This window comes from Pundamilia nyererei, unplaced genomic scaffold, assembly GCF_000239375.1.
Source record: "Pundamilia nyererei isolate P.nyererei 1_Seehausen unplaced genomic scaffold, PunNye1.0 scaffold00176, whole genome shotgun sequence".
NCBI classification, from domain to species: Eukaryota; Metazoa; Chordata; class Actinopteri; order Cichliformes; family Cichlidae; genus Pundamilia; species Pundamilia nyererei.
The window spans coordinates 455309-473277 of NW_005187577.1; the positions used below are offsets into that span (position 1 = coordinate 455309).

At 38.4% G+C, this 17969-nt stretch overlaps 7 protein-coding genes across 9 annotated transcripts; 1 reads left to right on the top strand and 6 right to left on the bottom strand.

Moving 5' to 3' along the window:
- The first annotated feature begins 1170 nt into the window (after positions 1-1170).
- Positions 1171-1948, top strand: LOC102201470 (gamma-crystallin M3-like). Its single transcript, XM_005746261.1, has 3 exons — positions 1171-1185; positions 1315-1554; positions 1670-1948. Exons 1-3 carry the CDS (start codon positions 1171-1173, stop codon positions 1946-1948), a joined length of 534 nt encoding a protein of 177 aa, XP_005746318.1.
- Positions 1949-4330: 2382 nt separating this feature from the next.
- Positions 4331-5052, bottom strand: LOC102201764 (gamma-crystallin M1). Its single transcript, XM_005746262.1, has 3 exons — positions 5044-5052; positions 4709-4960; positions 4331-4606 (listed from the first exon to the last, which is right to left on the bottom strand). Exons 1-3 carry the CDS (start codon positions 5050-5052, stop codon positions 4331-4333), a joined length of 537 nt encoding a protein of 178 aa, XP_005746319.1.
- A 1993-nt stretch (positions 5053-7045) lies between these two features.
- On the bottom strand, positions 7046-7818 carry LOC102202048 (gamma-crystallin M2-like). 2 transcript variants are annotated; one of them, XM_005746264.1, is made up of 3 exons: positions 7798-7818; positions 7420-7662; positions 7046-7318 (listed from the first exon to the last, which is right to left on the bottom strand). In XM_005746264.1, the coding sequence occupies exons 1-3, from the start codon at positions 7804-7806 to the stop codon at positions 7046-7048; spliced, it is 525 nt and encodes a 174-aa protein (XP_005746321.1). In that variant the 5' UTR covers positions 7807-7818. The 2 variants fall into 2 exon arrangements, with proteins under 2 accessions (XP_005746321.1, XP_005746320.1); XM_005746263.1 differs by having other exon boundaries at positions 7423-7662; positions 7798-7806.
- A 1432-nt stretch (positions 7819-9250) lies between these two features.
- Positions 9251-10291, bottom strand: LOC102202522 (gamma-crystallin M2-like). 2 transcript variants are annotated; one of them, XM_005746266.1, is made up of 3 exons: positions 10227-10291; positions 9884-10126; positions 9251-9559 (listed from the first exon to the last, which is right to left on the bottom strand). In XM_005746266.1, exons 1-3 carry the CDS (start codon positions 10233-10235, stop codon positions 9290-9292), a joined length of 522 nt encoding a protein of 173 aa, XP_005746323.1. In that variant the 5' UTR covers positions 10236-10291; the 3' UTR covers positions 9251-9289. The 2 variants fall into 2 exon arrangements, with proteins under 2 accessions (XP_005746323.1, XP_005746322.1); XM_005746265.1 differs by having other exon boundaries at positions 9251-9565.
- Positions 10292-11008: 717 nt separating this feature from the next.
- Positions 11009-12821, bottom strand: LOC102203014 (beta-crystallin S-1-like). The gene is made up of 3 exons (XM_005746267.1): positions 12813-12821; positions 12372-12614; positions 11009-11278 (listed from the first exon to the last, which is right to left on the bottom strand). The coding sequence occupies exons 1-3, from the start codon at positions 12819-12821 to the stop codon at positions 11009-11011; spliced, it is 522 nt and encodes a 173-aa protein (XP_005746324.1).
- Positions 12822-13642: 821 nt separating this feature from the next.
- LOC102214179 (gamma-crystallin M2-like) lies at positions 13643-15318 on the bottom strand. The gene is made up of 3 exons (XM_005746315.1): positions 15292-15318; positions 14829-15113; positions 13643-13915 (listed from the first exon to the last, which is right to left on the bottom strand). Exons 1-3 carry the CDS (start codon positions 15316-15318, stop codon positions 13643-13645), a joined length of 585 nt encoding a protein of 194 aa, XP_005746372.1.
- Positions 15319-16098: 780 nt separating this feature from the next.
- Positions 16099-17661, bottom strand: LOC102203299 (gamma-crystallin M2-like). Its single transcript, XM_005746268.1, has 3 exons — positions 17650-17661; positions 17141-17383; positions 16099-16374 (listed from the first exon to the last, which is right to left on the bottom strand). Exons 1-3 carry the CDS (start codon positions 17659-17661, stop codon positions 16099-16101), a joined length of 531 nt encoding a protein of 176 aa, XP_005746325.1.
- Between the last annotated feature and the right edge of the window lie 308 nt (positions 17662-17969).

Genomic DNA, 17969 nt, shown 5'->3' on the forward strand with positions numbered 1-17969 from the left:
TTGTTTGTTTGTTTGTTTGTTTGTTTGTTTGTTTGTTTGTTTGTTTGTTTGTTTGTTTGTTTGTTTGTTTGTTTGTTTTGGGAGCCAAAAGTGACCAGGTTTGGATGACAGAGTGGAATCCTAAGCCAGGTAAAAATGTGGAAAAGCCTGGTTAGCATGCTGTATAAATAATTCAATTTCAGTTCAGTTCAATTTTATTTATATAGCTCCAAGTCACAGCAGCAGTTGTCTGCTACTCAGTGCTAACAGCCTAATAAAGCACTATAACTTCCCTCATCAAAATGCCCACATTTAATGGAAGTGAGAGCATACTGTACATCACATGAAAACATTTGCCAAGTAATTCCATTAAAAAAGCTCCAGAAGACACCAACAAAACAAATGCAGTTGAGAGGTCCAGTTCAGACAACAGCCATTGTCTACAGCTAATAGTGTCAAGAGACATGTCAATCACACAGCCATGCATATAACTCCAGTATTCAAGTTAATGGGTTAAAAAAGAAGAAATCACCTGCAGTACACTTGTTATGAAAGGGCTTGAATATCATCTACAAATTATGTAAGGATTAGCTTCATGAATAAATCACCATGATATCCATGAAATTCATTGGCAACATCTCATTCATTACATTAAACTAAATGAGGGCCAAAAAATACTTGATGGAGACATATTTAGACTAACATATCAGTAGATTATCTGTCCCTTATAGGTTTTATAGGTTTACTCAGTTTTAATGAATTGATTCAATCCTCTATTGAGTCCAATTAAATTTTAACAGATTTTAAAGATTTGATTTTTGGCTAATTTTTGGCGAAAAGAACAAAAAAAACAGAATGTTCTTTCATCTGTGAAACATTAGAGATGAAAACTTTAATGAGGCCTTCAAAGAATGCTATGTTTGTGGAAAACACGCTCTCTCTGTTATTCAGCTGCAAAGACAATACACAGCGGGGCCTCTTCTCACAAATGCAACCCCTGCAAATCACGATCCGTTGAAGGTCCCTTTGAATTGAAACGTACACGGGGGGCCTCTGCTCCATGTTGCTCTGTCAGGAATTTGAACAATGGGGTCATGTATCTTTCGGCGTGAGGTCAGGTATAAAAGCAACTCGTGGGATGTCGTGAAAACTGTGCAGTCCTTCTGAGCCTAAAGAGTCCTAACTGAAACCATGACCATGGGAAAGGTGTGTGCAGCTTTGGCTATTTCATTGTTCGGATTTTTTGCATTTGATTGGATGCTGAACAAATGTGGATGCGATGCAAAAAGTACCATATCAAATAGTCCTTGTTTTTTCTCTTTTTTTCAATTTCAGATCATCTTCTATGAGGACAGGAACTTCCAGGGTCGTTCCTATGAGACCAGCAGCGACTGTGCTGACATGTCCTCCTACCTGAGCAGGTGCCACTCCTGCAGGGTGGAGAGCGGCTGCTTCATGGTCTACGACCGTACCAACTACATGGGAAATCAGTTCTTTGTCAGGAGGGGAGAGTACTCTGACTACCAGCGTATGGGCATGAGTGATTGCATTAGGTCCTGCCGCATGATCCCCATGGTACTGTAAATTGAAAACTCCTTCTAATATCTGACATATGGTGTAAGATGCTGAACCTGGCGAAAGCATATTAACGAGATCTCTTTGATTCATTGTTATTCATTTCAATTTACAGCACAGAGGCCAGTTCAGGATGAGGATCTATGAGAGGGAGAACTTCGGTGGTCAGATGTACGAACTGATGGACGACTGCGAGAACATGATGGATCGCTTCCGCATGTCCGACTGCCAGTCATGCAACGTGATGGATGGCCACTGGCTGATGTACGAGCAGCCCCACTACAGAGGCAGGATGATGTACCTGAGGCCCGGAGAGTACAGGAGCTTCAGGGAGATGGGAATGAGCGGGATGAGGTTCAATAGCATGAGGCGCATCATGGATTCCTGTTATTAGAGCACCAGTGTATAAAAGCATGATTTTAAATAAAAATCTAATAATTCTCTTTTAATTGAATTTGTCACTGAGTGATCGGAAACTTGCACAACAAACCAAAATAAGACACGCAAACATAGGCTACATTTTTGTATAAATTAGCAACAGCTAACTTTTAAGTGCTATGCTGTGTATTCAGTTTAACAGCAAACCTTTAGGGTCACTATGCTGCACACCACCAGATGACAGCATATCACCATTTTTATTTATATCTGTAAATGTAACCACAGTAAATGGTGGCATTTAGGCAAATTATAAATACATTAAATACACCGCAATATTAGAAATGCAGAATATGTGAATGCAGTCCTTCTGTTCTGCAACATTTGCCTTTTTATTCATGCAACGACCTGTAAAAAGGCACAACAATTTAAATTACACATAATTTATTAATTGTGCCAATGTAATTTTGAATATGAGGAAATGTATGCATAAAAAGCAGCATACAGAATAAATGGCAACTAATTCTTTAATATTTTTCAATAGCATATGCTGTTTCCCTTCTAGTTAGAATAATTACAATTTAATTAAATTAAAGCTGGCAGGTTATAACACATAGTCACATATATAGGACATGCTATTCATAAAATGCATTTACGGGTTCAGCAGAGTTCAGTATATGAGTTTTTAATATGTCATCGTGATGTGCAGTATATCATCAAAAGGTTGTGTGTAGTTGTGCAACGTGTGACCTTCAGGCAGCTTCATGGAAATGCACTGTATGGGCTCAGGAACTCTTCCAGAAATCATTGTCTCTGAGCACAGTTTGCTGTGCCATCCGCAAATATAGGTTAATGAAACATATCATCAGGAAAAACACTGAAAGCTGATTAAAAAGGACTGAAGCAAATTGAAAATTTCCTCTGTTAGAGGTCAGATAAATCAAAATTTGAAATTATTTTTGCATTACAAAAAGATCTTCGTTTGATGTTACTGTCATGTTCCCTTTGTCCTCTCCAGTTGGCTCACTACTTTCTATCTATCTCTCTCTTATAAGCATTCTACCTCTCCTCTGTCTATGTGTGTGTGTGTGTGTGCGTCTGTGTGTGTGTGTGTGTGTGTCTCACTCAGTCTCACAGTTGCTCCTGATGTCGTTGTTGTGACAACTTTTTAAGGCAGTGGTGGCTGACCTTCAGTCCTCGCTGGTTTGTTTTACAGCTTCTGTACATGTTCCTACTTTCCTCCAAGGAAGAATCTCACTCATTGTTTCCCTGTGAACTTGTGATCCTCCCAAAGAAACCTGTGTTGGTGATCTGTAGAGAGAATCTGTGGGAAAGTGTGGCTCTGTGGAAAACCTTGCCTGAGGGGACTGGGACCATCGCTACTGTTGAACTTCTGTGTTACACATTATTCACTGTAAATAAATGCACTGAACTTGATGTTGAGTCCTGTGTTTGAGTCGACCTAGATCTGTGATATTCCTTGTTTGTTTGTTTTCATTTTACCAAATTAAACAGTTAAAGAAAAACTATTGAATTTACTTTTTTATTAGATCTTTTTTTTTTTTTTTAATAAAATAAAACGTAAATATTAATATAGTTTATTTTGCTAAATTAGGCTAATTAGGCAAATAATTATTTTGGTGTTTTTCAATAGGAAAAAAACGGGGGGGAAATCGAAAATCGAAAAAAAATTGTTTATTCTCAATAGACCTCTATATATTTCTATCTATATATTTCTTCTCCTCCTCCACCTTTGTGTGTGTGTGTTCAATGAAAAATGGGTGAATTAGGTGTATTTTTCTTTGGTGCTACAAACAAGAGTGTAGATATTTTGATTAGTTATTTAGTTGTTCAGTTTTTAATTAAATATAATATTTATAATCCAAAAAAGTACATTTTTGGAAAAATATTGACAATGCATGATGAAGTGAAATATTAAGTGACGTTCTGGCCTAATACATCAGTTTTAACAACATTACTGTATCTGAGCTTCGTAGGTCAGTTATTGCAGATTTGAATGCTTATGCTGTTGTTGTATTTACAGTCTTATTTGTCCTAGTTGTTATAGTCTTTAGTTCCAGAATAAAAGTTCGTATGCTAACTGAGGATGGCTAAACGCAAAAGCCGAGGGTTGTTCTATAGACTTAGCCTCATCATTTACTGAATGGAAGCTGTCTTGACTTTGCTATAAAACTGCTGATCGTTCTTATTATTTTTTAATTATGTATATATTTAGTTATTGAGTAACACGTAATTTGGGGTATAGTTAGGGAATGCTTTCTTGCAGTTAGGTACGTAGATGTAGCTACATAAAAAATGTAGCAAGATAAAGAAAGTGCATGTGACAAATGTGGTTATGAAGTACACATTGCTTTTATTTACTGAAGTCAAATACAGAAGTCTAGCACATATCAGTGATACGCCTCATGCTCATGAACCTCATGCTGCTCATGCCCATGTCCCTGAAGCTCCTGTACTCTCCGGGCCTCAGGTACATCATCCTGCCTCTGTAGTGGGCTTGCTCGTACATCAGCCAGTGGCCATCCATCACGTTGCAGGACATGCAGTCGGACATGCGGTAGCGGTCCATGATGCTGTCGCAGTCGTCCATCAGCTCGTTCATCTGACCACCGAAGTTCTCCCTCTCATAGATCCTCATCCTGAACTGGCCTCTGTGCTGTAATTAAATGTAGAGAAAATGTAAGTATGATTACTAAGGAGCATTTTAAAAGTTAATAATGAATCAAAATTATAGTAGCAAAAGTGAAGCACGTCTTACAAAGGGGATCATTCTGCAGGATCTGATGGAATCAAACATCATTCCCATGCTCATCATGCGCTGCATGTCATGGTACTCGCCCCTCCTAAGGAAGAACTGCATGCCCATGTAGTTGGGACGCTCATAGACCATGAAGCAGCCGCTCTCCACCCTGCAGGACTGGCACCTGCTCAGGTAGGAGGACATGTCAGAGCAGTCGCTCGTGCACTCATAGGAGCGACCCTGGAAGTTCCTGTCCTCGTAGAAGACGATCTGAAAAAACAAAATGATAAATCAGTAAATCGATTAAAGAAGATTATTTTTGCTTCCTTTTACAGTAAAAATCATCCCATTACCTTGCCCATGATGGTGGTTAAGGTTGTTCCCAGTGGATGGTTCAACTTGCTCTGCCAACTCCATGATTCCAGGGCCTTTTTATACAAAATCCCAGGGGCCATGATGTGTTGTTATTCAAATGTGCAAAGCTGATGAATTAGCAGTATTACTTTTGCTGAACGGGGCCTATAAATGACTAACAATGGTTCTCCATCCATACATTTCTGGCAGCAGTCATCCGTATTGTCTATTATAAGCATATGCTTTGTGTGTGTTCCATTTTGAGTCAGAAGGCTCTTCACATACAGTTAGTAATCAGGGATGGAAAGAACATGACATCAGGCTACATCTGTGGTAAACTTCTGACAAACTGTAGAAAGATTCAGTTAATACAAAGAAATAAATATACTAACTGCCGGCTTTCAGGACTCTCGATGATAAGAAATATGTTCCGTAACTTAAAAGCCTGAGTTTCATTTAAAGGACAATCTGCATGCTTTATTAAGTTCTTACGGATGTTATTATACTATAAGATTAAAGTGCGATAAATAATCATGAGATGAAAGGCCATACACAAGCTACAGTAAGATACACAGCCTTTAAACAAACACAGACACAGCTATCAACATTCTAATCTCATAAAATATAGTAACTAATTATTCAGTATTCTTACTTTTGATGAGTTACTAAAAAAGTTTTTAAAAAAAATAGGTTAGCAGTAGATGGATTTATGCAATATTAAAAGTTCAGACAGTTTATGTACATATACCTATGGAGAATACTTTAATTTGCATTCACACAGCTTAATTCTAAAGAAATTAAAATTAAAAATGTGTCACTCCTCTAATTCCATCATGCAACATCTGGTTGTTCCTTTTTTGCAATACTTTAACAGCAGCTGGCTGGAGAAAAAACATTAGTAATATGGTGATATTGCACTAATTCATTTCAGTTGCATTAATTTACTTTTTCATTTGCAGGTATTTGTTTAAACGTTTTTGCAAATTTGGATCAGAAACACTCATTTCTATCACTGATCTGCCTCTTCTTCTTACACTGTAACTAAAATTATATAAAGACACTCAGTTCCCTTATTTTGAAAAGTTGAGTTTATTAGGAAGTCCTGAAAAAAGACTCTGTTGTTATGATTGGGTTTTAGGCTATATAATAACTATACAGTTGTTCAAGTGAGACGTATATATTAGACGGTTCTTCCAAATTCAATTCAACTAGTTTGTCGTAAGTAGAAATACTGATGAGCCATCGTGAACATCGTGAGCTGGGATTTTGAAGAAGGATTGCTCCATGTGGTCTCCAACTTTGATAAGAAAAATCTAAAAGAAAATCACATCTGGAAACATATATCTCCTGACTGACATTAGGGCTTTGTTTAACTTTGACCTAAAGAGTGGAATTTGGGCGATTTCAAAAGAAATTACAATATTAAGTTAATAATATTAATATAAAAATTCAAACATAAGAAAAGAAGTTATTTTATTAAGTTTATAAATACTTATGATTACCAACATAATAAGGGATTCAGCAATGTCGATAAGAAATAATGGTACAAATACCTAGTATTAGTATGTAGAATATGACAGATAGTCATGAAATTAATGTATCATTGTGTTATACACAGATTCTTTCTTTTATTCCAGAAAGTACAACAAGTGAGTCCAAACAATAATGCTGTAGATGATTTTGTTGTTGCCTACTTGATGTATAGTTTATTTGTTTAAGATCAGCTGGACTGGCCAGGGTGTTTTTTTTAATTACATCTAATTTAATAAACAAAAGTAGGTATTGTTCTTCACAGTACCTACAGAGTAAGTACAGGATCTGCAGACCAAACAGTCAACATGTTACCAGTCTTTTGATGGGTCCTGTTATGTACCCGCAACAAAGCAATCACAGTTTCAAAGCTGAACAACTCAATCAAAACAAATTCACAAAACGAGTTAAAAATTCAACATCTTTAATAAACAAAGTGCTTTATATTTACAGCAAGGTTTCAGTTGATGGCTAAAATTCGGTGACTCTCCTGAAGGAGCCGACAATGGCGCAGGTGGCGCACCAATCGCGGTACCTCCTGTACTCCCCGGGTCTTAGGAAGTACTGTCTGCCTCGGTAGTTGGGGTACTCGTAGAAGATCCAGTAGCCATTCATAACATTACTGGAGTAGACATGGCGGTGATGGAAACGGTCAGACACACAGGGACAGTCATCCATGAACTCCATCATGTGACCACTGAAGTCAGGCTTCTCATAGATACGCAATCTGTAGGAACCTCGATACTGTGGGGCCAGAAGAGAATCAGCAACATGTTCAAACCTTTGCCATATTTCAGTGAAACCATTATGTCTAGGTGTATTTTTCAGCGTTATGTCTGTCTTACCACTGGAATCATCCTACAGGAGCGGATACAGCTGCTGAAGCCCATCCACCTCTGGTAGTCAGGATACTCTCCCCTCCTCATGAAATACTGGTGGCCCATGAAGTTAGGGCGCTCATAGATCATAAAGCAGCCACTCTCTACCCTGATGGAGTTGCAGCGGCTGAAGTACAAGTGAAGGTCTGTGCAGTCATTACTGCACTCATAGGAGCGACCCTGGAAGTTCTTGTCCTCGTAAAAGATAATCTAATGAAAAATAAAAGAGTCGTAGCTTCAGCTGCTCAGTTAAGACTTTCCAGCAAAAAAAAAAAAGTGTAAAAGACCACCAAAAAATGTAACTAACATTCAATGTGAGCAGAGAGGAAAAAAAACAGTACTTACCTTGCCCATGGTCTCCGTTGGAGAGATTCCCCATGTTTTCAGGGCTTTTTATACTACCTTGCAACAAACAAATGCATTGTTATTCAAATTATCTCATAGTTATAATTGAAGGCTACTAGCACATGTTTACCTTTTTGTTAGAGCCCAACATTGGGTGAGAAATATGGATCTGTATTTGAAAAAAAGGATAAATTAACTGGTTTGGTGTTTTGACATGCATGGACAAAGGAAAAGACTAGTATGGTATCCACACATCCAGTGGACAATAGCTGCAGAACAATATGGAACAGGGCTTTGGCATTAAATATGTTGTGTAACAGAGCAGGAAGCCATTTACTCTCCCTCTACCTGAGCAACCCTACCATATGCAAATAAACAAGCGTGTGTGTATACTGTGCTGCCAGTCTTCATGTGACTTAGAAGATAACAGAAGTTTTGTATATACTTTTACAGTTTACTGTATGTTAAGCAGTGTAAAATTCACTATTTTTAAATGATTTAGGACTTTCACGATTACTTACTCACAGTAATTTGACTTTCTGAAGACTCCCCCTACAGGAGAAATGGACCTGGACACATAACTCCTATTATTTTTATTTCTTGGTATTACCACCAGCCACTAGTCAAATATAATTAATTACTTATAACATTTTGTTATGCTGAAAACTGTGCAATAGTAAATTTCACCTTGATTTGAGCCTTTTTTTTCCTCTCCCTCTCTCTTCAAATGTAAGACTTATGTGAAAATGTTAAGGTTTCTGTATTTAATATCACTTAGTAGTGTAGTTTATCAATCACTAAAAAAGTTAAAGTTTATATTATACTTATTTTCCAGATAAATTTTGTTTAACTTTTACGTTTTTTGTTGTTTGTTTAAAATCTTTAAGACAATCTTTAGCATAATGAATGTTTTTGGTCCTTGTGAGCTGTTTCAAAGCAAATGTCAATCATAACAGTGTAATGTGTCTGACATTAATTTTAAACTGTTTAAAAAACATGTGCTTATGTTACCATCTTTGCCAGATCAATCTCATTCTTACATTGTTTATTCCATATTTTGTCATTTGTTGTCAGAGGTGTCCAGGATCAGTTTCCTCTCCTACACCGTGCAGCGTAGTGTTTAACACTAATCGTATGGATAAATTCTCCCACCGCAGACCAGCTAATCCTATCGAGCCAACCAACTGGGAGAGGTATTGTTTGCCATGGTATGCCTAAGCATAGAGGAGATTAAACTATAGTGCCTAGTTACCCAGAAGCTGGTAGATAAATTGTTTCACCACTGGCCCCAAAGAGTACTTATTTTCCATTCTGTAACATTTGATTGCAAGAAAAAACTCATCTGCCATCTTAAGGGTCCTTTGCAAAATATTAATGAAGTTTTGTAGTGATACATGGAAATAAAAGATGCTTGTTTTATTAAGCAGTTAAAGTTTATTGGGAATACAGACAATTCAAGTCATCGAAAGATGCATTTAAATGAAGCTTGACTTCAGTTGAAGTCAGTGATTCTTCTGATGGAGCCGATCCTTGGGCTGATGCCTCCCCAGTCACTGTACCTCCGATACTCTCCAGGCCTCAGGTAGTACACTCTGCCCTTGTAGTTAGGTTGGTCGTACAGTAGCCAGTGGCCGTCCATCACATTGCAGGAGTTGAAATCAGACATGCTGAGTTGGTCTTGGACATTTGGACAGTCATCGACCAGCTCATGCATCTGCCCGGTCATGTCAGCACGCTCGTAAAGCCTCATCCTGTAGGAACCCTGGTGCTAGCAAAGAAATAAAAAAAAAACTCTTATAATCTCCCCAATCAGGTCCTTCTTTACATGCATTTAATTACTTAAAACATTTTTGATAAGCAAGAGTTGACCGGGTAACCTATAAGGATTTAAAAACTAGTCCCTTAATATAATATTTTTGTCTATTAACATCTTGCAAAAGAGCTTTCAGTAAACTCTATGGTGCTAAAATTAATTTATAGTTTCTGAATATCTGCCCATTTAGCAGTAACCCAATATGGGTTTCTGGTAACCTGATGGATATTATGGGGTTATAACAGAGTCTTAAAGCAAGTCATTATGACCTACCTGTGGGATCATACGGCAAGATCTGACACAGTCATTAATGCCAATCATACGCTGGTTATCAGAGTACTCTCCTCTCCTCAGATAGTACTGATTGCCCATGTAGTTGGGCCTCTCATACACCATGAAGCAGCCACTCTCCACCCTGATGGAGTTGCATCTGTTGAAGTAGGTGTGAAGATCGGCACAGTCGCTGCTGCACTCATGAGAGCGCCCTTGGAAGTTTCTGTCTTCGTAAAAAATGATCTGCAAAAGCAACAGGCACACATGGACACTTTTTTACAGAGTGCTGTTAGAAGCCACAAAAAAAGGAGTTTTGTAAAACCACAACATTTAGTTTCTTTACCTTTCCCATGGTTGTGTTGGCATCAGACTCTATTACCAGTGCTGTCCCTGAGCCAAGCTACTGTGCTTTATAAAAAAGAAAGAAAGAAAGGACTGCCGTGTGATTGCACAGCATAAAGTATTGTCATTTAAATATATCCCCACAGTGATGATGGATCACAAGTGGGGGTGGGCAGATAGGAAAATCTGTTTATGTATAGATGACTCTTGGTGTGTGTCGTTATTGTTCTTTCCTCCATGTTCATCACAATTTCTTCCCGAAAATGCTGTTGTACAATAGGATGATAGTCACATAGTCCTGCACAACATCAGCAGAATAATACTGATATTTAATAGAGCCAGCACATAATTTGCACAAGCTGCCAGCTGCTTGCTTGTTGGGTTTTTTTTTATGTGAGTCAACATTTCTAAAGTATCAAACATGTTGGCTATGACTTCATATGAAGGACTTACAAAAATGTCTTACTTATATCAGGTTACCACCATGGACTAATCTGTTTGTTTGAAACGTTACAGTACTAACAAATCATGCTTTGATAAATGAGGTCCTCCTCACAACTGAATGGACTATGACGACTCCATTTTGCAATTGCTTTATTACAATGGTGAGTCCAATGGTGAGCCCAAGCTTTACATAAGGGAATGTTCTGATGCAGGACAGTAGTATTTTGATTAAGTGACAAAAACTGTTTTCTGTTTCTTTCTTTAGTGTTGCAAGCATAATTATCTGACTATGAAGGCTCTCTAAAATGTTCATGTAGCTCTGGCAACTACCAAAAGTGGTCAATAGTCCATGATGCGTTTGATGGATCCGACTCTGGCACTCCTGCCACCCCACTCACTGAACCTCTTATACTCTCCAGGCCTTATCAGGTACATCTTGCCCCGGTAGTTTGGGTGCTCGTAGAAGAGCCAGTTGCCATTTTTCACGTTGCAGGAGAAGATGTCATTAACGTGGAAGCGATCCATGACACTGGGACAGTCATCCACAAGGTCCATCACCTGACCCCCAAACTCGATCCGCTCATACAGGCGCATGTTGAACATCCCAGGCTCCTAGTTTTGAATCAAAGATGGTCATTATTTACTCAACTGCACCTTCAGGAACTACCTCTACAAAAAAAAAGTTGTTATATTTGTAATGACTCTCGAATGTAATTATGGAATCTTCTATTTTGCTACAAGGAAATAATACTGAATGAGTTTGGGAAACTGATTTTTTGAACGACAATGAAATAATATGTTTTTAGCTTGCTAGCTAACCTAGCTAAACATGCTAATGTACCTACTTTGGTCAAAATGAAAGACACAGTTCCACTTCCTCAGATTGCACAAAAAGTGAAGGCAAAAAATACTTAAAGTGGACTTTAAAACATGTGTTAATGGCTCATTTACAACTAGAGTCTGCAAAACCTGTGAGTGGAAATCCAGTACCTGGGCCAGCCCATCTTCAAGACTCTAAAAACTGTGGTACAGATTGACTGGATGGATATTTTATTATAAAGTGTTTTGATAGGCATTAGATTTGTGTCAGCATTTATTCACCTTTATAGAGCAGACTAATTCTGTAGTTATTTAAATAAAGTTATAATTAGCAAAACGTCATGTATTCATATCTGATTTGACCATTTTCATGGTAAAAGCTACCCTCTTTTTACATTTTCTTCAAAGAAAATCCAAAGTAAAATTAAATTCAAATACTGATTTAGCCTTTCTTTAAGATGAAAGAACAGTGAAATCATGCTAACATTTAAAATATATTACACCAAAGGCAAAATTAGTCCTACAACAGTTGTTTTTGGAAGATCAATAGCAACAACTAAGATGCACCCTCTTGTATAAAGATCCATTTGATTTATATAACAGCTTGGAATAAGTAAATTAGACATAATATGCTATTACTTAGAAAATATTAAAAACAGAACGGCAGCTAAGATTATAAATGAGTCTATAATGGAGACTGTTTTTAAACCTGTAGGTTAAAAAGTGTTTGCAAAATCTTGAAATACATTTTAAAAACAAAGGTTTAAAAATTGTTTCAATACAAGTTAGGTCTGGTTAGTTTACATTCTCACAATCTATCAAGAGGCAGTGTGAACTCCAGTGAATATACAAGGCTGGGTTTGGCCAACTAACAGTAGCTCACCGTAGGGATGTAACGACAGGAGCTGACAGACTCGTTGACACCCATCCAGTGATGGAAGTCCGGATACTCTCCTCTCTTCAGGTAGTACTGGTTACCAGAGTAATTGGGTTTTTCATAGATCATGAAGCAACCACTCTCCACCTTGATTGAGTTGCAGCGGCTGAGTCGGCTTAACAAGTCCTCACAGTCATTACAGCACTCAAAATGGTGCCCAGAGAAGTTGTTGTCCTCATAGAAGATAATCTAAACATACAAATCATATATTTTTCAGTGTTTGCACTGCAAATATGTTCATTGGAAACAAATATTATCATATTTGCTTCAGTATTACGAGCATTTTCATGGTTTTAATGGACATCTCGATACACGTTGTGAACACTCAGGAAGCCTATTAGCATTTCGTACCCCACCTGCTTGTTTGCCCAAAACTGTCATTTTTACCTTCCCCATGTTGGCTGCTTCTCCTGCCCTGTGCCTAGTCTCTGTATGATCCATCCAGCTCTTTGAAGACTCAAACCTGTTACATATATAGTGAATGTGAAATGCAGACTCTGCACGTGTCATTCATATTGTAATGCCAGGAATCTTTGGCATTTGTGCCGTTGTGTTATCCTGAAGAGATGTTTGGGGATTATGTATGTACAGGTGAGCGCTGACTGGTCCAATGTCAACTCTGAATGGGTGCTGTTTGTTGTTGCACTGCTAAAATTTACCTCAGACTGAGGGTTTATGCTCCACCCACGTTCACCAAGATATCTTCTAAATGTTTACATTCATAAAAACCTCCAGTTGTTTTATTTGGAGCTACTCGATTAGAATATTTTTTCCCATGGTAGAAATGAGTCTGTCTGTGTTTTTGTCAACAGAATGATAGTTTGTGTTTTATGTAATTTTTATTCTACCACTGCCATCTGGTGGTGAGCTTTATTTCTGACCAAAATAGAAACAATGTTTACATTTTTACTGACAACCTTTCAAAATGCTTGTGTTAATTTGTAGGATATTTGCTCATGTCTAAACAAACACAAAGGTCCAATAGATAACACTTGAGCCTGGGTGAGAAAAGTGTTAGTGCTTGAATGATTTTATTCAATCCTCTTATGAGAGTTAGGATGTCAGGCCACAAGCCCAGCACATTCTCCTGGGGAAAGATGCCCTCTAGATGCAGAGAGCAAAAACAAAACTGAGTACACTTGAGCACTGATGCCATTTTATTCAGTGTGTAAAACAAGGCAAAGAGTAGACATTTCACAAGAACTGTCCTTCCGTCTTTATAAATCCATGAGACGTCGGATGGACCCAACCCTGGAGCTAATGGCGTTCCAGTTGCTGAAGCTCCTATAATGGCCAGGTGAGAGGTAGTAGTGGCGCCCCCTGTAGTGGTGTTGCTCATACATCAGCCAGTGGCCATCTATCACATTGCAGGAGTTGAAGTTGGAGAGGCGGAAACGGTCCATGAGATTAGGACAATCATCCATCAGTTCCATCATTCCGCCTTCCATGTCGAAATGCTCATACAGCCTCATCCTGAAGTTGCCACTGTGCTGCAGAGGTCAGGAAAGTCAAACGGTCACATTAGATTTGTTTTTTGTGAAATCTGTTCATGTGCATAGCTGTGAGTTAGATGATGCACCACATACCTAATAAAATATCTGCAATAAGCTGCTTAGCCTAGCTTAGCATAGATACTGGCACTAAAAGAAGAGAGTAAACACTGATGCCTGTTTCTAGGCCATTTCTACTCTACACCACTGGTAGGCATGGTACGTGTTAATTAATGTTAACATACCAGTACCACTATACTTTTTAAAAATGAAATATTAATATCAAGTATTATGTACTACAAGTATCACAAGTATCTGATAATGTAAACCAGTGCAATTAACAGACTGATTTTCACTCTAATACATCTTAACAATTTACCCAGCTTGCCACTGTCCATAAAACGGGAGAAAAAAGACAGTAACAAGCTAGCGTGTAGCTACTATGACTGACGAAAAGGATATATTACATCATGGTCCTCTACCCAGAAAACAAAAGTTCTCTGTTGGGATAGGATAGTTTATATTTTTTAAACAAAAAACACCTGAACACTCTGAACACAGATTGCTGTAGCAAAATTAGCCCATTTATTGGCTAATGCTACATGCTAAAAGTCAAGTATACAGTCTGCTGCTTGGCAGTTATGTTGGAGGACAAGCAAGCAAGCAAAATTTAAAACATTAGAATTAACAGAAGAGCACAAAAGCAGCACTTTATCAGCTTTGGAGCAGTCAGCAGTGACCTCTTTAGTTTAAGTGAAATCACCTTCATTTCTAATTTCAGAGTAGTTACTTTTTTAATCGAAAAAGAAAATCATTGAATAGTTTGTGTATGTTTTTCTGTGCGCTGAATCTATTATTGTAAGAGGTTAAGATGCAGTATGACACAGTGATGGTATTTTACTGAGGTTCTTACCGAGGGGATCATGCGACAAGATCTGACACAGTCATTCATACCGGTCATGCCCATGTAGTCAGAGTACTCTCCCCTCCTCATGAAGTATTGGTTTCCCGCGTAGCCCGGACGATCATAGATCATAAACATGCCACTTTCCACTCTAATGGAGCGGCAGTGGTCAAACATAGAGTGCAAGTTGGCACAGTCGCTCATGCACTCATAGTAACGGCCTCCAAAGTTCTTGTCCTCATAGAAGATGATCTGACCGAGGGACAGAAAAAGGCATGTAAGCTCATTTTTGATCTACAGATATCCATCATGTAAAACGACATACAAACCTTTCCCATAATGCCTGCTGTTGTTGGTCAAACTTCTTCCTGCGTTTTTAAATCCTAAAATTAGCTTCCATCTTTATATACAATACCCTTTTAGGAGCAGTTGGTGTTATTTAAATGAGGCGTGGTGTCAGCAGAAATATTACAAGAGTCTTCCCACTCCTGTTTGTCATGTCCTGTGTTCAGGTTAACAGATGCCATACAGCTTCCAGCAAGAGCTACAACATGTGCAGGCGCTGGAACAGTCACAGGTCTTTCAATCTTCATGTGTTTGCTTTAAATGGGCTGGATTCAGAGTATGAAGGGTGAGTCTTCATATATGCCTATAAAACGTTTCTTTTTGCTGGTGTGTGTTGATATTGATTTATAATTTTCTGTAGGAGTGAGACTGACTATTAGAAAAACTAAAAACCGTACTTCCAACAAACATTACACCAAAAATTAGCCCTTTTTTTAATCAGGAGAATTCAGAAAGTAAATAATTACCTTATTACAAAGAGTTAGAGACACTCGTGCCAGTGAGTGTGTTCTAAAACTCTCTGCTGCAATTTCACTAAATTTTATGCAGTAAAAATTAAGCAGAACAATGCCATGTTCATTTTAATTATATTAATGCCACATGGCAACCTCCTTATTGAATGTGCAAGTATGTCAAAATGAGATAAAGGCTCATTCTGGCACAGGAAACTATTAAGGTTTCAAATAAATGTGTCAATGTGTGGAATGTCCATATAATAAATGATGATACTTAAATGCTGGAAATGTTTCCACAAAATTTATGTGTCATTTCATGTGATGTTAGTTAAATCAGTCAGTAACAAAGAAAGCACAGAAAGTAGTTTAACAACAGCTCCATTTATTTAGGAAGTTATATCTTAATAATGCCAAGTCAATCGCTGAGACACGTTACCATTTTTATTTCGTTTTGTTTTTCTATAGCGATTCAATCCAGATTAGAACTCTGTGATTCTGCGGAAGGAGCCAGTGGTGGCGCAGGTGGCCCCCCAGTCACTGAACTTGCGGTACTCCCCGGGCTTCATGAAGTACTGCCTGCCACGGTAGTTTGGGTGCTCGTAGAGGGTCCAGTAGCCGTCCATGACATTGCAGGAATAGATGTCACGGCTCCGAAAATGATCCTGCACCGACTCGCAGTCCTCACTGAACTCCATCATCTGACCCTGGAAGTTGGGTCGCTCGTAGATGCGCATGCGGTAGGGCCCCTCGCTGGTCTGGATGAACATAGCAGTAAGGTAAAACACAAAATTAGAGTAGCATCAGTACCTCTGCAGCTCTGTATGGGTGTGTGTGTGTGAGGGGAAGATTTATTGGAAATTGACATAGCTCACTCTTAAAAAATAAATGTGTCTAAAAAAAAAAAAGTCAAAACCATTGGGGTTTTTTTTATTTTAAATTTGTAGGACTGCATTAATATATCAGCTAAATGTTGGCCTACATTGGCCTTGTTCAGTGATATCTGCATGTGAGCAAATAAAATTTCATTAAGTAATGTCAGAGGCTGGTATTTATTTGTCGTGCCACATCAAAAGAATAGTTAAACATAGACGTGCTTAAAATAAAAAATAATAATATACAGATAATACATGGAACCTGATTTAATACAGTTTTACAATGTGTCATAATTATGAGAAAACAGCAGCAACAACTTATTTGACATTTATAATTGACTTTTATTTACTTGTTTGCCAAACATTACCTTCTCCTACACCTAACCTTGAACTATTTCATGTAGATTCTTTACAGGGAAAGCACTTTTCAGCAACTAAATCTAAACTCTTATTAAAGTGCAACTTTAGTTGGAAGGAAAAAATATCTAATATTTTAATCATGTTATTTGGCTTGTGCACATAGAAAACAGTAAAAATCAGTGGTTTAATCATCTAAATAATGACATAAAACCACTTCTAAGTCAGAAAATGTAATTCTCAAATGACATTTTTCATAGTATTAACCCCACATAGTTTCCTGTTCACTCACATAGGAGAAGGTACGGCAGGAGCGGATAGTGTCGTTGTAGCCCATCCAGCGCTGGTAGTCTGGGTACTCGCCTCTGGTCAGAACATACTGGTAGCCAGTGTAGTTGGGCTTCTCATACAGCACCCAGCAACCACTTTCCACCTTGATAGAGTTGCAGCGGCTGAAGTGGGGGTGCATGTCAGGGCAGTCGGTGTCGCACTCATACGAGCGACCCTGGAAGTTTCTGTCCTCGTAGAATATGATCTAAAGCCAGGGGAGGAGGAGGAGGGTGGACAGAGGCAGTCACAGCCAAGTCTGGTGATGCTGTACTACAGATTTCAGTCGAGCCTGTATGTGTGATTCTGGTAGTGTTGATCATGTCATGGGTTGTTAAAGTCAGTTAAAGGCACTGTCAGTTTGTCGGTGTGTCTGGCAGTTTAGTTTTTAGAACCTAATCATTATTTGAGAAGCTGCAACACAACTTGTCAGCTTGAAGAAGCCCACTTCTAAACAAAATGAATCTCTCTTACCTTACTACTCATCCTGCAGTGTGCTGGAGCCAGTCACCTACAGAAAAATGGTGGTCTCACAAAGCGGCACCAGAGCCCCGCTATATAAACCTCAATCAAAGGGTTAGCAGATCCCACTTTAGCTGTTTTTTCAATGAGTGGGGATTTAACGTACTGGCATCGTTGCCAAGAGTCTTGATCCTGCGCATACAGCGAAAATCCCTGAATCATCAATGCAAAAGTCCTACCAGGCAAATTACTGACCCACTGTGCCCTCTTTATTGATATGGACATTAGAGACACATTTTATCCACTCATCAAGGAGATTAATCTTTGCTCGC

Coding starts and splice junctions, on each gene's coding strand:
- LOC102201470 (XM_005746261.1), top strand. Junction 1,555..1,669: donor CCTGCCGCATGATCCCCATG/GTACTGTAAATT, acceptor TTCAATTTACAG/CACAGAGGCCAGTTCAGGAT.
- LOC102201764 (XM_005746262.1), bottom strand. Junction 4,607..4,708: donor CCTGCAGAATGATCCCCTTT/GTAAGACGTGCT, acceptor ATTTAATTACAG/CACAGAGGCCAGTTCAGGAT.
- LOC102202048 (XM_005746264.1), bottom strand. Junction 7,319..7,419: donor CCTGTAGGATGATTCCAGTG/GTAAGACAGACA, acceptor CTGGCCCCACAG/TATCGAGGTTCCTACAGATT.
- LOC102202522 (XM_005746265.1), bottom strand. Junction 9,566..9,883: donor CTTGCCGTATGATCCCACAG/GTAGGTCATAAT, acceptor TTTCTTTGCTAG/CACCAGGGTTCCTACAGGAT.
- LOC102203014 (XM_005746267.1), bottom strand. Junction 11,279..12,371: donor CCTGTCGTTACATCCCTACG/GTGAGCTACTGT, acceptor CAAAACTAGGAG/CCTGGGATGTTCAACATGCG.
- LOC102214179 (XM_005746315.1), bottom strand. CDS start 15,318: ATGACAAACAGGAGTGGGAAGACTCTT. Junction 15,114..15,291: donor ACAGGAGTGGGAAGACTCTT/GTAATATTTCTG, acceptor GGATATCTGTAG/ATCAAAAATGAGCTTACATG. Junction 13,916..14,828: donor CTTGTCGCATGATCCCCTCG/GTAAGAACCTCA, acceptor TGACCTCTGCAG/CACAGTGGCAACTTCAGGAT.
- LOC102203299 (XM_005746268.1), bottom strand. Junction 16,375..17,140: donor CCTGCCGTACCTTCTCCTAT/GTGAGTGAACAG, acceptor ATGTTCATCCAG/ACCAGCGAGGGGCCCTACCG.